The 22,580-nt window shown below is 40.6% G+C and overlaps 1 protein-coding gene across 5 annotated transcripts in view; it reads left to right on the forward strand.

The window, feature by feature from the left end:
- Window positions 1-22,580, forward strand: part of NCKAP5 (NCK associated protein 5) — a 783,557-nt gene that overhangs the window by 637,949 nt on the left and 123,028 nt on the right. For 4 of the 5 annotated variants that reach the window (XM_089520139.1, XM_089520143.1, XM_089520141.1 and 1 more), the window contains exons 11-13: window positions 6,811-6,915; window positions 12,076-12,267; window positions 17,945-21,717. In XM_089520139.1, the coding sequence (XP_089376265.1) occupies window positions 6,811-6,915; window positions 12,076-12,267; window positions 17,945-21,717 (4,070 nt within the window). The remainder of the gene's footprint in view (window positions 1-6,810; window positions 6,916-12,075; window positions 12,268-17,944; window positions 21,718-22,580) is intronic. The other variant, XM_089520142.1, reaches the window with a different exon arrangement.

Consider the following 22,580-nt stretch of genomic DNA (forward strand, 5'->3'; position numbering starts at 1 on the left):
AAAGCAAATAGTAGGGGGCAAAACAAATATTCCTTCCATGGCAAAGGCTGATTAGGAATATGTGAAAAAGGAAAAGAAGCCTATGAACCATCATTGTAATATACACCAACCCTCCCAACATAGAAAGTTGCTTCAAGCCTTAGTTTCTGAACTGCAGGCATATAATTTTTATGACATATCTAGGAGAGGTCCTTTGGGATTATGATCCCAAGTCCATAAGCAAGTCCATATACTTTCATGAAAATCACTAATTCAGACTGGGAGTACAGCTAATGCGTAAGATTCCTTACTGTCTGGCAAAAGTCCAGTTTAGAAGTGTGAGTAAATATGGCTGTTCCAGGCAGTTAAGTACCCTGTGACTATATCAGTGGGCACCCACGAGACAAGTAGTTTGCTATGATTACTATGGTGTATAATATTGAGCATTTTCTTACTACAGTCAGCCATGATGATGTCAGGTTTGAATGCTGTTTGATTCCAAGATAAATATATTTAGACTCCTTTATGAGACAATTCTTTCAGTTAAAATTGCCAGGTAAAGTTTGACACCTTGGCTGAGGAATAGTATGGGAGAAAGTTCAAATCTTAACCTGGTTTTAGTACCACTGCCAATCAATCCCATCTCCATGTATCAAGTATCTCTGTCCCCCTTGGAAAAGCATGGACTTGAAGTCATCTCTTCTTTTTGAAAACTATGGCGGGATACAGACGGGCAAAAAGGGGTGTGTTCATGACGTCATGAAGGTATAGCCTTCAGACGGCCCTTACCTGAATGCCGCCATGAACACGCCGCCCGCACGCCCCAAGCGGGAAGAAGCGGCATTAAAAAGGTGCTGCTTTTCCCCGCTTCTTTTCTATATACTGCGCAGCTGCGCAGCTCCGGCTATAAGCTGCTGCACCGGTACGCCAGAATTGTTACGCCGCTAATTTAAGTTGCCCATTTAAAAGCTCCGTGTCTGCTGCGTCGCATAATGAGCCGGGGTCCTGGAACATGCGCAATTTGCACCGAGGCTTTAATTAGAGCGTCAGATGCCATGCAGATGTGGAAGCTGCAGCACAGCTGCACTCTATTTTAATGCTCGTAGCCCTAACCCTAACCCTAGAGCAACATGTACGCATGCGCTGCTAGAATTGGGGAAAGTTTGGAATTTAAAATGTACCCCTACACACATTCCTGTGCCATTTTCACCTAACAATAAAAAACCCCTAAAACTTTAAATATTTACATATGTACAAGGGAGGTGATGGGGGATGGCAGGGGGACAGCGGTGGCAGCAGCGACAGCTGTGACTGTGCATTGCAGATTCAGCAAGAGCGTGGGGACCAAAGGAGAGGAGGCATCCATGATGCTGGTGACACTACCAATGTGCAAGCGGACAAGGATGCCAACACCAGCTGATCACCAGCTGGCATGAGACCACCATTGTTCTTGGGCAGGGCGAGGGAAAAAGTTTAAAGGGGCCTGGGCGCTTTAAATGTGCACATAGGCTTTCTGCTGCCGGTGCTGAGCGCCGCAGCTGCGCAGCTGCGCATCCGCCAGCCGGCAAAAGAAAAAAAAAAGCCCCGTTTTTGGCCGCCCGTGCAGAAGCTGCCTCTCTCTTTGCAGCGTCCTCCAAGGCGGCGGTATGGAAACTGCGGGTCAGAAACGGCCCCAGGTGAGGCGTCTTCACTGCCCCCCCGTGTGGAAGCCCCATACACCTGAGCCACGCCCCCGGGGTGGGCGGTCTGGAGGCTCCGTATTCAGCCGAATACACCTCCAAGACGTCTTCCCCTGCCCATCTGTACCCCGCCTATGTTGAGATATAAATCTAACTTATGGTGAGCTGCTTATCACTTAAACCTCCTTTATATAAATAAAGCAACCTTCCAGTTCACCTCCTACCTCAAAGGGGAATATACTGTAAAAATCACTCCCTTCTTTTGAGAACTCTCACTAACATAGTTGTGCTCCCTTAGTTAAGGATGGACTCCTGCTGTTTGGACTCCTACAGGGGAATGATGTTGGATCTCTAGTCCCAAACAATTTTAAAAGTTTCATTTTGCTTAATAGCATTTCCCAGGTAATTTACTTTACAGCTTCTTGAGCTATATGATGTGGAAAACCAGCATGTTCCTCCTCACGAAAGTGCCAGGGACCGACACCATATTTGTATCCTTTAACTACAACTGTTTCTTTCATTCCTGGAAACTCACTGCAGACAAGCAGCTAATAATTCACAGACTGATATTGGTCCACAGACCACCACTTTGAGTGACATTGCATTACATGATATCAGCATTAATATAAGGGATCTCCAGGTTCAGAACATGACTTTGGTTTCTCCCATCCATCACAGTTGACACTGGAGTATGGTAATATTCTAAACTAAACAGGAACCCAATTCCATGCCATCAAAAAATAAACCTTACTGAGACATGGAGAGTCTTTTTTCAGGGGCGGGGAGTCAGAAATTCTCATCCTGTCAGCATTTTGAAAGGCCATAAGGCCTGATCTAGTTGCTTCATATTCATCACTGGGAAGAAAAATGATTGACTGCTAATGGCAGTGATTGGCACAGAGATAAATGTAGTGCAAACAGCTTTCACCAAAGTGATGACTGTTAAATTACCTGTTCCCTCAGCTTCTCTCCTCCCCCCCACAAAAAAATGTTTTAAAACCCAGCTGGATCTAACTTTTCCTTGATCCTATTGGTCCATGTTACCTATTCCTCTAGAAAGTTGGCCTCTTTAGAGACTTGTTTATCAAAAGCTTTACCAATTGCTGCCCCCTTTGATATATTTATGTTCTTATTTTTCCCATTTGAGACCTGGAAGGGCAGCCCACTAGCATGTTAACTGCTCCATATAAGACATAGGCAGGCAACTTTGGTGGAAATGGACACCAATTTTTGTCCATTTGGCACCCACTGTATCCTGCACCATGGGGCAGAAAGGGTTTTTAATTTTTTAAAAAAAAAATGAGAGGAAACAGCCTGGATGATCTCTAAAAGCTGAAAGCCAGCCCTTTTGGAGGCTTCCAGGAGCAGGACTTTCTTTCCCTGGCACTGAGGAGTATTGGTGGGCATTAAACATAAAGATTTGGGGAGACCATGTGGCATATAGCTGCACTTTGCCCTGGTGTGTGTCTTAACTATCTTTCTCCAGTAACTTCTGCAGCCCTTAGAATACATCAACCTTTGTTCTGTTGCTGTTGCTGCTGTTGTTGCTGTAGTTGTTGTTTTGTGCCTTCAAATTGTTTACAACTTATGGCAATGCAGGCTTTACTTGGCAAGATTTGTTCAGAGGTAGGTTTGCCTTTGCCTCCACCTAAGGCTGGGAGTGTGTGACTTGTCCAAGATCACCTAGTGAGTTTCCATGGCCAAGCAGGGATTCAAACCCTAGTCTCCCAAGTTATAATTCCAGCACTCAGATCACTACACCACTGGCTCTCCTTTGTTCCTTAAAATTCTGTTTTCCAAAGGTTATTCACATTCTATGGGTATGTCGCAAAGTATAAAATAATGTACTAATAATGGACCAAGTATGTGCTGTGTGTATTTACAGAAGCTGTTCATCCGGGCAGAGTTTTCCAAACCAAGGGCTCAAAAATGTTACCACATCACTATATTCCACTCTTTCTCTCCACAATATGACAGATATTCAGTTTCAGCTATCTACTTCTATTTTCAAAGTCTGTATATCCTCTTCTGCGGGTCTTGTTTGAGAGCAAGGCTTTATTATGAGGAAAGCTAACTTCCATGGCTTCATTTGCCCATTACTTCCCTCTCTTGTTGGTTGGTTTCCACAAAAGAGTTGTTAATTTTGTGTTGATAGGTTACAGTGCTGCTGCCAAGTCTTCTTGTAAGTCATTTGAGAGGTGCTGAAAGAGCTCTTTCAGGGAGTCTTCTGTCTGAGAACTTTCCTTTACTTTGACACTTTTTACAGCCTTGGAAGGTGTTAGAGGCCCTAGCTGTCACTGTGGGCCTCAGGGCCTTTGGAAATCTCTTTGGCAAAAAAAAATCTCAGACAAGGTCTGATCTCTGCAGTATTTTGAGCTCCAGTTCATTTAATGTGATAGAGCAAACTTATATTAGCCAGTTAGATGTCCAAACATCTTCTTTCACTATTGGTTAAAGAGTTGGTGAATAGGTGAGGATGATTCTAAGCTTCCATTCTGGGGCCACATATTCTGAGAACAGTAACGATTTACAGTGAAAATCATATTGATTCAAAAATGTTTTAATGCCAGTCTGTAAAGGATGAAAAATGGGGAGAGTGGCTATGAAAGAATTAGAAAAGATTCTAAATTGCAAAGATATAAAACTGAACACAAAAGTCAGAATCATTCAAGCCATTGTTTTCCCTATTGAAGTTTGCCATCCACAGCTTTAAGCTTACACAGAGAGCAAGCCCCAGATGTTAAAATGGTGTGCGTGCCCATGGCACATGGAAACAAACAGGATTTGAGGTCCCACATTTTTCCCTTACGTGGGGGGGGGGGGTCCAGAATAGATCCCACACATATACTAAAGGAGCACTGTACCATGAATGGATATGAGAGCTGGTCAGTAGAGAAAGAAGAATTGAGGAAAATTAATTCATTTGAGATGTGGTGCTGGGGAAGAGTGCTGAGGATTCTGTGAACAGCCAAAAAGACAAACAAAAGGGTCCTAGAGCAGATCAAGCCAGAAATGTGCCTGGAAGCCAAGATGACAAAACTGTGGCTGTCATACTTTGGACACACCATGAGAAGGTACGACTCATTAGAAAAAACAATAATGCTAGGAAAGGTGGAGGGAAGCAGAAAGAGAGGAAGGCCACATTTTAGATGGATGGACTCTATTAGGGAGGTCACAGATATCACTTTGCAGAAACTAAGAGCAGTGAAAGACATGGGGTCTTTGAGATGTCTCATCCACAGGGTCACCATGGGTCAAGATTGACTTGAGGGCAGTTAACAAACAAAAGCAAAGCAGGAAACAATGTTATACCCCTCATAGAACTTCTTACAGTTTGCTGGAATATGAGTGTTGCTAGTTGAAAGAGACAAGACAAATATGAAATATCTGTAAAATACCCCACCCCACCCCCCACCCCCATTAATAGTTGGTGTATTTACATCATGATTTGGCCTTGAATGGAAGCCAATTAGCTGGTACCAATATAGAACACCAAAGAATGGCACATGAAGAAATAGTACCTATAGGAAGGATGGGACCTAATAGATGACTTTGTTTGCTTTTGCTATAGGGAACAATGGTTATGTGACACAATAAAACTGCCTCACTGTAGCATCCTCAAATTGCACCACAGTTTGTATTTCAAAGTATATTACAGATGCTGTATAGTGTGCCTGGCAATATATTTGTAGTCCTTCATTGACTTCCTATTTCAGTGAGAAACATTGTGGTGGAGGCATTGAGAATGAGCCATTAAGACTGAGGGCCCTATCACACTGGGACTGGAAAAGGGGAGTGTTTCTGGCAATGAGGCTAAAATTGTTGCTCATTATTAGCCTGTCACCATGCAAAGAAATAGTCTCAGTGGACCATGCATTTTGTAGTTCCATTTCATTGTAGGCTTTTGATTATCTGTATGTATATGAATGTGTTTGGGCAGGTTACAAGGAGAGAGTCTCAAAAAGATCTGTATTATCTGCAGGATGATTTCATGCAAATACAGAAAAATACACAGATGTGATGGCAACAAGTAGGAGAGCCTTAAACTTGCATCTAAAAAGAATATGTTCCTAGCAAATAGTCTTCAGAGTACATACTAAATGCCGAATGAAATCCAAGAAGCTGAGACGTGGCTGAGTATTATTTTTATTGTTAGAGAATCCTTTTCCCCTAGTCACCAGGGGAAGAAAATAAATTATGGAAATGAGCAAAATATGCAAATTAGTTTATTTTACTATTTGCTACAGGTCACACAGTTCAAAATTTCTCCAGCAGAATTTGTTGCAGAATTTTTATTCATTTACAATGACAGAGAACACACTAACCTGGTTATGTGGCTGGCTAAATAATGTATATATTGCCAAGTTAAGAATCTTTTTAAGTTACCCATCAAATAGCCATGTTTACATAAATTGCAAAACTTACTGTATTTGCTTTTGAAACAGACCAGTCTTAACATTCACATAAAACCTAGATAATTACTATACAGATTAATATGGGAAAGTCGCACTAGTTTAGCACTCCTTCCAAGCAAAACTGAAAGCACTGAGTATGCAGTCAAACTGCATGTGAATATTAATGCACAAAATCCTCTGAGTCCCTGCTTCCCCAATGCAATTATTTTCTATTCACATTAATTGTTCCTAACAGATGACATTAATGACTTTGACTTAAAATGTGTGCAAGGGAAGGCTTTGAGAAATCAATGCTGTTTAGAAGTAGAATCACTTTTGTAATCATTTACCTGCGCTGTAGAACGTGCTAAATAAAATAAAGTTTGATTACTTAGTAAATATTTTATATAATATTGTTACTAGTACTGGGCATCTGTAAGTACCTCTATAGAAAAATGTATTTTTATTATTTTATTATTTTATTATTATTTACTCCCATTGATTTCTAACACTATGATAAGTGAGCAACATCATAAGTTAGGGGAAACTGCCTGTACTTTTTTCATGAATAATCAGCTCCACTTTGTACTATAAGTCCTCGATTTAATAAACAGAGAAATTAGGGCAAAGCTCTTTTACCTTAGGGGTCCATTTTTCCCCTTGAAAGTTAACTGCAGCGGTTGGGATTTTCAAAATTGCTGATCTTCTGCATACTTGTCAAATGATTATGCTTTGGTCATTCCGTTATTTCCCCCTAGAAACTTCATTCCCGCATCTTAGATCTGTCGTCTGGGGATTTCCTTTCAGAGGTAGAGAAGAACAGAAGTTTGATACAATCGCGAAGTGCTGATGTTCAGGTTCATGTGAGTTTTCTTATATTTGATTTCTTCATTTAGCACATCCTTATCTCTCTGTGAAGTATGACTTAATGGTTGGAGGGGGCAATAAAGCTCATCCTTGAACTAGAACAGAGTGGAAGGAAAGATAACAACATTTTCTTCTCTTTTCTGAGGTTCACTATCATTTCCTTGGCTGAAGTAGGAAGGAAAAAGTGCCACTCTTAGCAAAAAGGCATAAATCTTGGCAGTGTCCCCAAGATACCTTTTTGGATATTGATTACATCTCAAACTTTCTGAGAAATGGTCAAGGAGCTTTTTATTAAAGCTGGTGCACCATATTATTCATCCTAGTTTTATGATATATTATGTATGAACTTTTAAAAATTCATGGGCTCTGCATTTTTCCTCCTTTTCGGATGGGCTTAGCTTTGTGCTTATTTGGCAAAACTTTAACCATAATGGTTTTCATGTTTCCTTGGAAAAGACAAAATATAGTTAAAAAACAAAAGTTGCATAAAGATAGAACTAATGCAAATAGGAATGGAAAATGCATGATTAAGAATAAAAATTTAACAAATGTGTAATTTGTTATGGTATGATAACATGTATCTCAATGGAAGGGGAAGGAACGATTGTTTCAAAGGTTCAGGAGGATGTTAATGCCTACCTTGTAGTCTGTAATTTAGGCTTCAGATGAAATTAGTCCAACCATCCAGCTTTACCTTAGCGGTAGCTAGATTTAAACAATTGTCTTTCCTTCCTCCTTAACAATTATGTGTTTAAATTATAATTCTGAGCCTCTTTTTTGACTCTGATTTTATTAAAGATGATAGTTTAAAACAGTGATTGTTGGGGGAGGGGAGATTTCTGCTATGAAATACAAATTAATGAGCCAATGAGCAAGTTAAATATATGTAATTAATGCACCCTTGGGTAATTTTGGAGAGCTCTTAAAGGAAATTCAAAGAAACCATTAGAATGTTGTTGGGAGGAAAATTCAACCTCAGTAAGAAAGAAACTACCCATACCATTTAAAAATTACAATTTAGGAAGACATTCACTGATGCACAGTGTCCCATACTTGTTGTTAATGTTAGTGTATAATCTTCTCTTGCTTAGTCATCTTTTCATCTCCCCATTGACTCAGGGTACAGGACCAGTCCAGGGATGAATATTGCTGCTTCGTACAATGCGCGTGGCACATGTGTATGCACATATGTGTGTTCTAAGTCTTCCTTTTAAAATAAGTTACATACATTCTTATTTACAAGCACATCCCTTTCTGTTAAATGGGTTTTGTTACCATGCTAGTCCCACACTTGCCATGATGGTATGTTCTCATTTACTTACTTACTTACTTACTTACTTACTTATTATTCATTCTTCAAATTTGTAAACTGCTTTTCAAATATTTCCGCAAAAGCAGCATATACAATAACATAAAAATATTAAAACAAATACAATTCAAATCAGCTAAAAATATGAATATAAATCAAAGAATCAAAGCAAATTCAAAAGTTAGCTCTCTCTCTCTCTCTCTCTCTCTCTCTCTCTCTCTCACACACACACACACACACACGTGATATTTTCATTCAGACATCCAGATGACCTAATGAAACAGCAGCGTTATGCAGATCTTAAGATGCACAAAAGACACAATAGAACCTTATGGGATATACTATAGAGTACAGGCATGGGTCATGAAAGATAGCCAAGGTTCCCCAGAACAACTGGCTGGGGATGTGCAATCAGGAAACCTATAAAGAATTTAATATCATGCCAACACCAGAAAGGTAACCCAGAATAATAGAATGATTGAAGACCATTAAGGCATCCAGGGGAGACATGAGTCTCCCCTGGAGTCATCCTTAAAAAAAAAAAAAAAGCCAAGCTGCATAAACCCTACCACTTCATTTAATAACTACATCTCTTGCCAGGGAACCTTGCCCAACTTTTCTTAAGGGAGGGGTGCTTACTGTACTGTGGCAGGTATAAACTGCTACAGGTGACTCTCCAAAAGGTGGCCAATGTCAGAAATGTCACAAAAACGAGAGCTGCCCCATTTTAATCTGATGGCAAGAAACAAACTGCCAAACTGTTAGTCCATACTGAGAGAGGTATGAGTCTCTTAGGCCATGATCTGAAACTCTCCTCTGGGCGCCCCTGCCATATGAGGCAAAGAGAAATGGCCCTTTTCCATGATGGCACCCTGTTTGTGTAATGTAATTCCTAGAGGGCAAGCCTGGCTGATGTTTTATGGTCTTTGCAATATTATGTGAAGATCTTTGTTAAAAGCTGGACCTCTTGGACTAGTTGTTGTTTTTGTTATGTTGTCATGACCCTGGGAAGAAAGGCAGGATATAAATAACTCATTAGATTTTTACTCTGCCATGCATTTTTAAGAATGTGTTTAGTGCTTATAGATTTTAGTACTGTTTTTCATTTTCATTTTCTTTTGTTTTTTTATATATTTTGTTTCGCCATTGCTGGGTCTTGGGACAATGCATAACTGGATTTGTTGGTGATGGTCAAAACATAGATTTAGCAGAGCAGCATTGGCGTGAAACATGTGTAACGTGATGGATATTAGGGCAAAAAAATCCAGCTTTACATATGCACTTTACATATGGGATTTGAGCTGGCAGCAACTAAGCAAGAAAAGGATCTTAAAGTTATGACAGACAGCTCAACAAAAATCTCAAATCCTCATTGTGCAAATTCCATTTTGGACATTATAAGGACAAAATGAAAAATATAACTGGCAGTATCATATACTAGTTTTATAAAAATCCATAATGTGACCACTTCTGAAATACTGTGAATAGCTATGGCGACCACACCTTTTAAAAGCTATTATAGGACTTGAAATGGTGCAGGAAGGATCAACCAAAATCATCAAAGAATCAGAGCAACTTGGCCAGGCTGTTTAACCAGGGAAAAGGGCAAATAAGGGAAGTCATGGCAAATGTGTACAAAATTATGCATGGTGTGGAAATAGATAACTTTTCTTCCTCTGCCATAATACTAAAAACCTGAGCTCACGGGCTGAAACTGAATGGTGAGAGATTCAGGACAAAGGGAAGCATTTCTTTACATCTCCATAAATTTTTGAATTCATGGATATGGTAGCAGCTACCAAATTAGGAGGAGGCTTACAAAGGGGATTACATAAATTTATGGAGGATAGGGCAATCAATGGCTACTAGTCATGATGGCTCTGTATTGGCTCCACTATTCGTCTGGATTCCTCACACTCCAGTTACAGAGAAGTGTGAGATGGAGTGTGAAATAGGTCCTGTTGTCAGTCATCTTGTGGTAAATTTGTTGACCGATGTGTGAACAGAATGTTGCAATAGGCCTTTGTTCTGATCCAATATGGCTTCCCTTATGTTCTTAATATAGTAGGGAACATTACTGTCATAGTTTTTTGTGGTTTATCGGGCTATGTGGCCATGTTCTAGAAGAGATTGTTTCTGATGTTTTGCCAGCATCTGTGGTTGGCATCTTCGGAGAATGCTGGCATGGAAGTGAGTGGGGTGTGTGTATGTGTGTGTGTGTGTATACACACACACACACACACACACACACTGTGTGACCCTGGGTTGGGAGGAGTGATTTCCATGTTAATCTGTGTATTGTTCTGTTGGTGAATGGCAAGGCCTCAGGATGGGAGGATATGCAAAGAGGATTTGAGTCTGTTTAGTTAGAGATCCATTGTTTGCTGGGAAAACCCTGACCCTGGGTGGTTTTCATTTGGATTTGCTGGGTCTTGATTTTAGAGATTTTCTATGTACCAAGTTATTCCCACTCGTCTGACCTTGGAACTTCCCCTTCACATGTGTTCCTTACCCAACTTCAAGAAAGATAAACATCCCTTCTACCCAGCAATGCTGAAGGTATCACATAACCCAACATCTAGGGAATGTAATTCATGTGTTTCATTTCCCCACAGTGTCTAATAAGGCTGAAAATTGATGCTCACACACAGAGCAACCTGTGTTTTTCTACCCCATTGCAATAGTGACAGAACTAAGATTGTGTGGGGGTGGGGTAGGATTGTGAGCATTCAACCCCATCCACATAGCATTCTCTTTTTAGAACTCCTTCGTCTATGGCAGAGGAAAAACCAGCTTGTAGAGAAACTCCATGTGAGCACTGACTTGCATTTGAAGTCCTAAATTAGGTTGTTCTTCCTGCTGTTAATGAGGTAGAGAAGTGTAAGCACCCGCCTCTGTCGTGCTCAGTGGTTGTTGAGAAAAACTGATCTTGAGATTAATGAAATTCGCTGCAAAATGTCAAGTAAATGTAATCTTGTTGTTATTGATAACTTATGCAATGTGTCTGGTTCCATTGAATAGATAGAAAATTTTATAGCACCATATTCATGAGGGCTCATGGATGTCTAACCTTGTTAGGAAGCAGAATATTTTTCTGAAAACAAATTTAAACACTTCTACTGACTTCGACAAAGGTTTCAGGTTTTAACTAAGGCATCAGTCTCTCTCTCTCTCTTTCATTCTTTTCTTCCCTCGGAGGTGGTATTTAGTCACAGAAGCTGAGATTGCATTTGGAGAGGACCGATAACTACACAAGTACTAAAGGCAGCCATAAAGTGTCAATAAATAGCATAAGCAGGAGGCTTCAGCTGTCGGACACTGACATGAAGATGGATTGTCCTGCATCAGAGACTTCCTCAGACAATGCTTTGAACCAGATAGGAAACCAAAATTAGACTGTAATGGAGAGATTCCATTCTCCATGGGCACTCTGGTTGGGACACTAAATTAATTTACCTTGTCCGCTTTGTAGGGCCTCATCTGTTACATTGTAGGGATATAATGCGGTTGTCAAGATGTTCTTGTACTCTTTTAACTTTGTTTTCAGTATCTTTCTGAAGCACATTGCTAATAAACACAGCATATTTCAAATAGACTGTCATTGAAAGCTCAGCTTGGATACTGTGACATGCATAATTAAAAAATAATAACTGGCAAGTATTTCAACATTTTAATCTCATAATGAGGGGAAAATACAAGCATTGTAGTTTTAATATTGACTCAGTAATTACATTGGATTTGTATCAGCATGAACAGTAAATGTGGTCTGTTGGTTTATCATCTTATATGGAGATACATCAAATCATTTTTAACCCATAAAATAGTTTCACTTCTTTTCTTACTTCAGGAATGTCAACAGAATATGAAATCTGGAGTACCTGCCTTGAAATGCACGAGCCAATTATATGTGACTGGGTCTCACCGAATTTATCCTCGAAGCAGCTGCAGTAGCAGTGAACTTTCTCTGTCAAGTGCCTGCAGTGAATATTCCAGTGGCTCCTCCTATACTTGGAATGATGGGAAGGCATGCAGTAAAAGGGTAGGCTTTGGAGTGATACTGAAGACTCTGTTGATACTACCATATGAAGGTTTAAGTGTATTTAAGAGAGTACTGTGTCCTACAGAGTACTAGAAAGAAAACATGAGAGTGTTGGAGCAGAATAGCTATACAGGACAGTTCTAATATAATACAAGAAAGAATCTGTTTCCAGGTGTCAGTTCCCATGCTCTGTACATATCTAATCTTAAAAAGATAGATTTTCACCAAAGCTTCCCTGATGGGGGAAGTGACTTGAAGGGATGAGGACAATGATTTATTAATTGGAGATCTAGTTGGTTGGACTTGCCAGAAGATAGCTGGCCAGTTGGATGGCAGAAGTTGTAAATGCTTCTTGTTAAGTGGATTGTGTTCTATTTTCTCTGAATGATGCAATAATAAGACCTTCTGTGAAAAAAAGTGTCTTCAGATTACATAATTATAGATAACTGCCAGCCAATGATCAACTTACCTTTTCAAGCTAGGCCCTAGAATGAGCAGTGAGGAAAGACTCAGGGAGCTGGGGATGTTTAGTCTGGAGAAGAGAAGGTTAAGAGGTGATATGATATCCCTGTTTAAATATTTGAAGGGATGTCATATTGAGGAGGGAGCAAGCTTGTTTCTGCTGCTCCAGAGACTAGGACCCGTAGCAATGGATGCAAGCTACAGGAAAAGAGATTCCACCTCAACATTAGGAGGAACTTCTTGACAGTAAGGGCTGTTCAAAAGTGGAACAAACTCCCTCAGAGTTTAGTGGAGTCTCCCTCCGTGGAGGTCTTTAAGCAGAGGCTGGATGGCCATCTGTCGGGGATGCTTTGATTTAGATTTCCTGCGTGGTAGGGGTTGGACTGGATGGCCCTTGTGGTCTCTTCCAACTCTATGATTCTATGAATTTACAGCGCACCTGCGTTTTACGCGGGCGCACCACACGCGGCTTTCAGCTTACACTGAAAGCCGCACCGGAAGAGCCTGCCATGCATCCTGGAAGAACTAATGGGCGCAAGCTGATTTCCCCTTACGCAGAGGGATGTGGAACGGATCCCGTCCCCGTGTAAGGGGAGGGGGCACTGTAACTCCAAGCTTTCTTGGATAGAGTTGATTGTTATGGGTTCAGGCTTAGTTTAAGGACAGAAACATGGTGGATGATCTATTTTGTGAATGACTGGAGGGATGAGGTCCCAGCTGGGTCTGCCGGGTTTCTTAACAACATTTATTATCATTGATCATGGTATCCTTCTGGGCCATTTAACTGATATGGAGCTCAGTGGCACAGACAAATCCCAGAAGGTTATGCTGCTGCTCAGTGTCATGCTTGGTAGCTTGTAAGGTTCCTTAGGACTCAACATTATCCCCCTGAGCTTTTAAAATATTGCCATAAAAATATTGGGAAAGGCCAAGCAGACTTTTGAGACTGAGTTTCATCACTGTGCAGATGATACTGAGCTATTTTCTGTCTCTGTCAGCTGATGCTAATGAAGTTCTTAATCTCTTTTTGTTGTTACTGTTGTTGTGTGCCTTCAAGTCATTTCCAACTTATGGCAATTCTAAGGTAAATCTATCAAGGGTTTTTCTTGGCAGGATTTATTCAGAGATAGTTTGTCTTTTCCTTATTCTGAGGCTGACAGAGTGTGACTTGCCCAAAACCACCCAGTGGATCTCCATAGCTGAGCAGGTATGTTAAAAATAGGCTGGATCCAAGCTGGATAGAAGTTCACTTGGTCAGAAGGAAAACCATGCTAGGATTGGAGTTATAACCTGTTTTGAATGGACCAGGAGAAAATACCAGGTTCAAAGGCTGAGGATTCTGTTCAGTCCAACGCTGCTTTGGAGGACTGTGCAGGTGGCTGCTATGGCTGGGCGCATATATACACACACACACACACACACACACACACACACACACACACATATATATATATATATATACACACACACACACACACACACACACAGGTTTTGACGGTGTGCTAGCTGCATCCCTACAAAGGTGTAGGGAAGGCAGATCTGGCTAGAAACCAAACGTTCCTTCAAACATAATTTTATCAATCTAATTTTTTTGAAGATAAAATTGTATATCCCTTTTATCCACTTTGAATCTTTCCATTAATTGATGATATAGTAGCCAATGCGTCTTTCTGTCAGTTCTGGCTCTTCCCCATGCTTGTTTGTCTTTATGATGTATTCATATCTTAGCCATAAATCCTTTGCTTTATATCTATTTAGTAAGGCTTCTTGTGGTGACATCCATCCTGGAATACCGCAATAAAAAAATGTTTTTAATTTCTCCCATACTTTATCAGAGCTTTCCTTACAATGTGATGTTCAAATTCATGGCTGACCTTCGTTTTGCCATACTATAAGTAAGCATTCCAACTGAATCGTATATTGAAGCCTTCCAAATCTAACAATCTTTTGTTTTCGAGTTTAATCCAGTCTTGAATCCAAATTAGAACGCAAGCTTGATAATAAGATTCTAGGTCTGGTAAGGCACAACCTCCATTTTCTTCTGAATCCAGCAGTCTTCAGCTTAACGGTCAGTTTCTTTCCCTCCCAGATAATTTTTTAGTTCATTGTTCCACAATACAAAGGGTTTAGTGTTATGTATAACGTGTAAGTTAGAGAACAAAAATAAATTTGGGTAAGACTGACATTTTAATTAAAGATATCCTACCATAAAATGACAATCTTAGGGTCCATACAGACAGGCCAAAATAAAGCTGCTTCGGGCCACTTTGGAGTTGTGTTATTTAAATGATGCATGCACCCTAAGAGGCCAGAAGCCACGTCAAAGCCATGCTCCAGTCCTAAGGAGTGCAGCTTTGGTGCAGCTTCTGGCCTCTTAGGATGCATGCATCATTTAAACATCATACCTCCAAAGTGACCCAAAGCAGCTTTATTTTGGCCTGTCTGTATGGGCCCTTAGTTTAGTCAGTTTTATTAAGTTGGCTTTGATTTCCTTCCAGGTTTTTTCATAATTATTTTTAAACAATTCAGTATTTCTTTGTAAAAGGTAAATACCTAGATATTTAGCTTTTTTACGATCTTACAGTGAGTTTTTTCCAGTAGGGCAGTTTGCTCTTCAGATGACATATTTTTAGTAATAAATGTTGATTTTGTTATTAATATTATTGTTATTATTATTATTAACCTTTATTTATAAAGCGCTGTAAATTTACACAGCGCTGTAGATACAGTCTTTTTAATTAGACGGTTCCCTGCCCTCAGGCTTACAATCTAAAAAGGCACCACACAAAATGGGAAGGGAGTAGTGGTGGGGAAGGGGATGAGGTCCAGAAGTTCCTCTCTACCTCCAAGGCCTGGACCAAGGCAGATGGACTGGAGAGAGGGCTTGACTTCATAATGGATGGTCAATCTTCATCCAGGGAGGCAAGCGACAATTATGCAAGGCCTGGGAACGCTTCTCTGAACAGGACGGTCTTCAACTCCGTTTTGAAGCTGGTTAAAGAAGTGATGGCTCTTGTTCATGGGGGAAGAAGATTCCAGGAGTGAGGGGCAGCGAGTGAAAAGGGGCGAATCCAAGATGGGGCAGAGGAAATCCTGGGCTGGGACAGCAGACCTTGACTACCAGAATGGAGGGCCCGAGTGGGAAGGTGAGGAGAAAGAAGGTCTGATAAGTAAGGAGGGGCCAGCCCATGGAGGGCTTTAAATGTGGACAGCAGGAGCTTATACTGAATGTGGAAAGGGAGGGGGACCCAGTGAAGGGATGCCAACACAGGAGAGATATGGTCACAGCGGTGGGCGGATGTGATAATATGTGCAGCTGAATGCTGGACAGAAATTAAAGGACGGAGGTAAGAAAGAGGAAGCCCTGCCAGAAGGATGTTACAGTAATCAAGTCGTGAGATCACTAAGGCATGGACCAGGATTTTGGCAGTAGAGTCAGAGAGAAATGGTCAGATTTTGGCAATATTGTACAAAAGGAATCTACAAGCCTTGGCTGTGGTCTGGATCTGAGGGATACATGACAGAGAAGAGTCAAAGATGAAACCAAGACTGCAGGCTTGTTGGACTGGTTGAATAGAAATGTTGTCCACAGAGACAGAAAAGGAGTGTTGAAGGGCGGATTTAGGAGGAAAGACAAGAAGCTCCGTCTTGGACATGTTGAGCTTCAAATGCCGATGGCACATCCACTGTGAGACAGCTGTGAGACAAGATGAAACTTGCTGTTCAAACCTTGGAGAAGGGTCAGGGGTGGAAAGATATAACTGGGTGTCATCGGCGTACAGATGGTAGGAAAAACCAAAAGAGCTAATGAGTTTACCTAAGGACAGTGTGTAGAGAGAAAACAGAAGGGGACCCAGAACAGAGCCCTGGGGCACTCCAACAGATAAAGGAACAGAGGACGAAGTTTGACCACCAGTGACCACTGCAAAAGATCGTCCTGACAAATAAGATCTAAACCAGTCAAGAACCAGTCAAGAACAAATAAGATCTAAACCAGTCAAGAATTGTTTTATTTAATTTCCAAATTTCTCTAATATAGCCATAACAGTACTTACAATTTCCAATGGATTGTCTAGAAAGAGTATTAGATCATCAGCATATGCTCTCAGTTTTATTTCTGATCCCTTTATTTTAGTCCTTTTTATCCCTTGTTCTTGCTGGATTTTATTAAGGAGTGGTTCGACTGCTGTTATAAAAAGCAGCGGGGAAAGGGGGCTGCCTTGTCTAACACCCCTAGATATAGTGAATTCTTTTGTTCTTTCCCTGTTTATTATCAGTCTATCTTTTTGTTGTGTGTAAATGTTTTTGAGCCATCCTGTAAACTTTTCCCCGAATGGTAGTTCTTTTAATATCTTTTTGGACACCCTCCACTGGACACATTCTAGCTTGCCAATATATTTCTTGAATCGTGGTGCCTAGAACTGAACACAGTACAGTGAGCCCACAGCATACACGGGCTCGCTACAGGTGGCTTCCAGCTGACACAGAAGCCGCCGGGAGAGTGGGAGAACAGTGTGTGTGCATGGCCATGCGGCAAGCACAAGCCCTATTATATCTAATGGGGCTCAAGCATACACACTTTTTGCCTTACACGGGGATCTGGAATGGATCCCCTGTGTAAGGCAAGGGCGGACTGTATTCCAGATGAAATCCATTGTCATTTGGTTCCAGGACTATTACTTTCCTGTGGCACCCCACTAAACATTTCTCTCCAGAAAGAAGAGCCATTGGAGAGCACCCTTTTTGTTTAGCCAATCAACCAGTTACAAATCCACCTAACAGTAGCATTACCTAGTACTCATTTTACAACTTGTTTGCGAGAATATAAGGGGGACCTTGTCAAAGACCTTACTGAAAGCAAAATATGCTACATCACCCATATTACCTTCATCTACCAACCTTGTAACTATTAAAAACGATACAAGATTAGTCTGTTTCTCCTTCCCCTCCCCAAAACCAGCAAAAGCTCACCATAAGCCGAAAACAACTTAAAGGTACACAACAACAACAACGAGGGAGTTAATTATTTGAGAAATGTAGTAGAGATCAGAAAATATGATCCATGAGTAAACATATTTTAAAAATATTTACATTTTTGATGCAATGCTTGCTTACTAATGCTTGTTAACTCTGTAATAATAATTAAATTTCTCTCTCTCTCTCTCTATCTCTCTCTCTCTCTCTCTCTCTCTCTCTCTCTCTAAAATAACAACAGTCATCAGTAAACTGGGACAAAAGAATAAGCATTGGTTCTTCACTTCCCAGCAACCTTTCCAGCCCTGCTGATGATCTACCTCCAACTCGAATCAAGGAAAACCATATTTTGGAAGGACTAAAGAAACTACAAAAACAAAAAATATTACTTGAACCACCTTCTGTTATGTCCAAATGGGGTTACAAAGATTGCATGGATTCTAATGAAGGAATCTACTCCCCTGGAATTAAGTGCAGCAATCATAAAGAGCAGGCATATTGCATGCCAGAGGAAATAGGAGCCATTTGCATTGAGCACCAAAAAACCTTCATTTATGATTCTGATTCGCATGAGGATGCAGATGATGAGTCTTCTTCTTTAGCACTGCTGTATGAAATACCAAGCAAAGACTGTAGGCACTACTGTAATAAATTAACTCACAGTGTTTCTGACAGCCTATTTGGTTGGGAACCTGATAGAAGGCATTTACCAGAAAGAGGCTCTTATTTTAATTCACAGGAAAGGCCTGAAAAACTGACTAGTATTGTCAATGAATTTCAGTCAGAGGTAAAATCATCCACAAATGTGAAGCACCCAGTTCTACAGCTAAATAAAAGTCTTACTAATGTAAGCTGGCGAGACCTTAATTTACACCTTTCAGATACTGATGACAATGAAATCCTGGACGAATTACATATAGAAAGCAGTGATGAGAAGAGCCCATCTGATATGTCATTAATGTCTTTTGTTGACAGGCATGAAGAGAACTCTGACATGCACATAAAGAAGGAAAATTGCCTATGTGGATGTTCTGAAAAAGAATCAAATCAGGTACCTGTTCACTCACACTTTAGGCCAGCGGAATGCAATTTTGTTAAACAACAAAAAGTTATAAAGAAGACTTCTTCAGAGGAATGCATTACAGTAATATTTGATGCAGAAGATGGCAAACCTATTGAATTCAGTTCACATCAAACTGGAATTGTAACCGTAACTAGAGATGAAATTTCAACCAGCCACCTATATAACAGGCCCAATGCAGAATGCACTGAATATTTACCTCAGGGAAAAATTAAGCTGCAGGAAGCAACGAATGCTAAAAGCTATGGTATTCTGCAAACGCTTAATAATGAAACTGAGAAAAAGACTGTCCGGGCTAATCTAGAGTGTGAACATGAAACTGTCCCTGCAACATACAGCACTGCATATCCTGTACACTTTGAAAAACCCATGTTTCAGAATACTCCACAGAAAAAGGTAATGAAGTCAGTTTGCAGTAATACTTCCAAAGCCAGCTCTCCATCTTGCATCCAGGCACGTAGTAATCAAAAACAAAAACTGACTAAAATTCCCAGTAGAGGTAAGTTTTCACCTCAGAAACCAAAAATTACTTTGAATGGAGATCCCACTAGCAGCTCTTCCCATCTTCCTATTGTGGTAGAAAAATCTCTATTGTCACCTGTAAAATGCCCAAGATTCACAAAAGTGCAGAGTCCAACTCGGAATCCTGATTCAGTAGTTGACTTAAATATCTCAAAGGTATTAGCCCACCCATCACAAAATTCTAAAATTGCAGGCAGAACAGATTGGCCCAGGAATCAACCTCCAGAATTATCTTCAGTGCCTCAGCATCTTCTAGAATCTATTGACTGTGGAGAGCCTCCAACTAGAGATGCCCATTGTGATTTACTTCCATCTGAAGCCAGTTCTCCATCACCCCCTCCTCCACCAGACAGGTCAGCTTCATTGTTAATTAGACCAAACTATGAACTTTCTCCACCTGCACTGTATAAACCAGGGGCAAACCTTCCCACTGAGCCCATAAAAAATGCAGCTCAGTCATCACCACTTAAAGAAACATCAACATCCCCTTTTCATAACATCACTTCACATGAAATGCAAACCAGCAAGCTCCCTGAAGCACCTAATGTTGAACTGAATCACTTTCATGAGAAGGAGGAGATTTTTACACAAAGTAAACTCATATCAGAGCCAAACCCTGGCATATGTCAAGGCACTCCCAAAGTTTTCACAAAGAAAATGTCTCCAAAAATCTCAAACCACTCAGTATCCTGTATTAATAAAAAACTTTGTAAATCTAAAGTTGTCCTCCCAGCATGCATGTCAGGAGATAAAAATCCAATTCAAAGTGAGCCACCATCAAAGGACACTGGAGTGCCTTGGAAACAAATGTTTCCAAATAGTTCCCCCTCATCACCAGATTGTCACACAGCAACCACTGGGGAGCCTTTTCTGCCTCAGATTAGTCACTCTCCATTATCATTGTTGACTCAGGGCAGTGATGCTGGAAACATGTTAGACAAAGGTCTGAAACCCCGCCTGCCTGGAGGACTTAAATTGCTCATAAAGTCTCCCCAGGTCCTCAGAAAGAGCTCCACCATACCAGGGAAGCAGGAGAAAGAAAGTATGAATGCTGCCTCCAAATGCTGTGTAAATTCGAGTAAACAGAGGCAGGGTGAATCTTTGTTTCAAACTACCTTAGATGTAGCAGACAGTGAATTAAGGAGTGCTGAGAAAGAAATAAAAGAAAGTTCCCCTAAGGAATTTGGTATGGAGCCAGCTTCCTCTGTTTCATCTGAAACTTGCAGCTTTATGGAACAAGATGGATTAGAGAACAAATTAGTCAAGAGGTCCGTTTCTTCCAGCAGTAAGACATACTTGAAGCCAGCTCTTGGCATGAATGGAGCAAAGGCCCGTAGTCATAGTTTCAGTATTCACACAGGAGAAAAATCACCTATACCTTCCACAGAAGGGTTAGGAAAAGTACGGACACAGATTATAACAAATACATCTGACAGAGGGAACTCTTTAACCAGGCAGAACTCAAATATGGAAGGAATACAACTTAAAGTCATCCCTAGGACAGCACTGACATCAGACATGATTCCAAGTACAGTAAAAGCTGTAGAAATTCCATATTCTAGACAGGGCTCCGGTGGGAGCACAAGTGGTTCTAGTCAGGTTGGTAGCCCAAGCAAACTGCCATTTCATATGTCTCCAAAGAGAGATTCATTCTACAGCACTTCAAAAAATGAGGGCAAGAAATCATCATCCCAGAGAGATGTCCACGATGAAAAAAGCAGTGAAATTTCTAGACATCAACCAGTAAGCAAAAAAAGTGTTAGCCAAGCAGAAATGGCATTGGAGTCATCAACTAGTATTTCATCAGAACAAATTCTGCCACTTCAAAAAAATATGGACAGCTTGCAATGTCCTCGTAAACATGAAGGAAGCAAGGCAGTGTTGCAAGAAGGCTGCTTAAAGGCATCTGAAGTCCGAGACAGAATTTCAGCTTCATCTGTTTTACAGCCTACAATAGAAGAAAAAGTCATGTTATGCATCCAGGAAAATATGCAGAAAGGACAAGGGCAAAGCAAACTTCTACCCACTGAGACTAAACAAAGGACTGGGGGGCCTTCTATTGCTAGTTGGTTTGGTTTCCGTAAGAGTAAACTCCCAGCTTTGAGTGGCAGAAAAAATGATATTTCTAAAGTAAAAATAGAAAGGAAAGAAGCAAAAGGTTCAGCTTTTGGAAATAAGCAAACCAAATCAGAAAAAAGAAAAGACAAAAAGAAAAGTGAACAGCACTGTGAAACAGAAAATGAACTAAATAAGAGAACTCTGAACTGTAGTATTTTAAATAATGTTCCAAAAGGAAAAAAGATGGCAAAAGCCACACAAAGTAACTTCAGCCAAAATAGGTGTGAACAAAAGAGCAACTCTGCCACCACAAACTCAGGAAAAGACAGCTTTATGAAAGAGCTTTTACACAGGTAAGGGTTTTAAGGAATGTAGAATCTGCTATAGATATGTAAAAAAAATGTGTAGTGTCCCAGACATGAGTCCCAGTTTGGTAAAAATATATATATATTTGGATGAAAATAAAAACTGCAACAATAATTGTTTTCCATTCAAACTCATTTGTTATTTGGGGGAAAATAGAAATGGTAATGGGACTGGGTGAATGAGAGATCAATTTGCATGTTGTTGTTTTTTACATGGGGGGGGGTGCACAGGGCACAAATTTGGGACAAGTCACCCCAAAATGTGTGAATTAAAAATAAAATGGGTTCAGGAAGCGGGGGGGGGGGGCTTTAGGGCAGACCTTTGTGTAAGAAAAAGTAGGGGTCACGGGCCATATGCCTCATATGGTCAGCACTTCCCCACTCCTGCCCTAAAACAATTTGGGTCTCCCCCCACCCAGATGTGAAGTATATCCAATCATTCATAGCTGGGTTTTGGACAATATCAAGGGTTATAAGGTGACAGATGGGTCAGGATTTCACTCATGCTAGTAGGTAACCATTAGTATAATTGTGGAAGTAGATAATAGACCAGAAGTCATTTAAAGTTGTGCATGACTTAAACAGGGAGTTGGCATTTGTGTCTGTATAGATATTGCACAGCCACCTGAATGATCATTGACTGTGCTGTCTAGTGTTGACTAACAAACGTGGACTCCCACAATTGCCAATCTGTGGCCTAGAAACTGGAAGCTTGGAAGGATATTATTTCACATGGCCCAGCATCCACCAATGACTTGACTACCAATGACTGGTAGAGGGCCATTTTAGAGCAGCATCCCCCATAGGACTTTCTCCTTGGCAAGGAGCCACTTGACTCATGCTTTATCTCA

The sequence above is a fragment of the Sceloporus occidentalis genome, unplaced genomic scaffold (genome assembly GCF_023333645.1).
Source record: "Sceloporus occidentalis isolate IW3139 unplaced genomic scaffold, rSceOcc1.0.p SCAF_4, whole genome shotgun sequence".
NCBI lineage: Eukaryota > Metazoa > Chordata > Lepidosauria > Squamata > Phrynosomatidae > Sceloporus > Sceloporus occidentalis.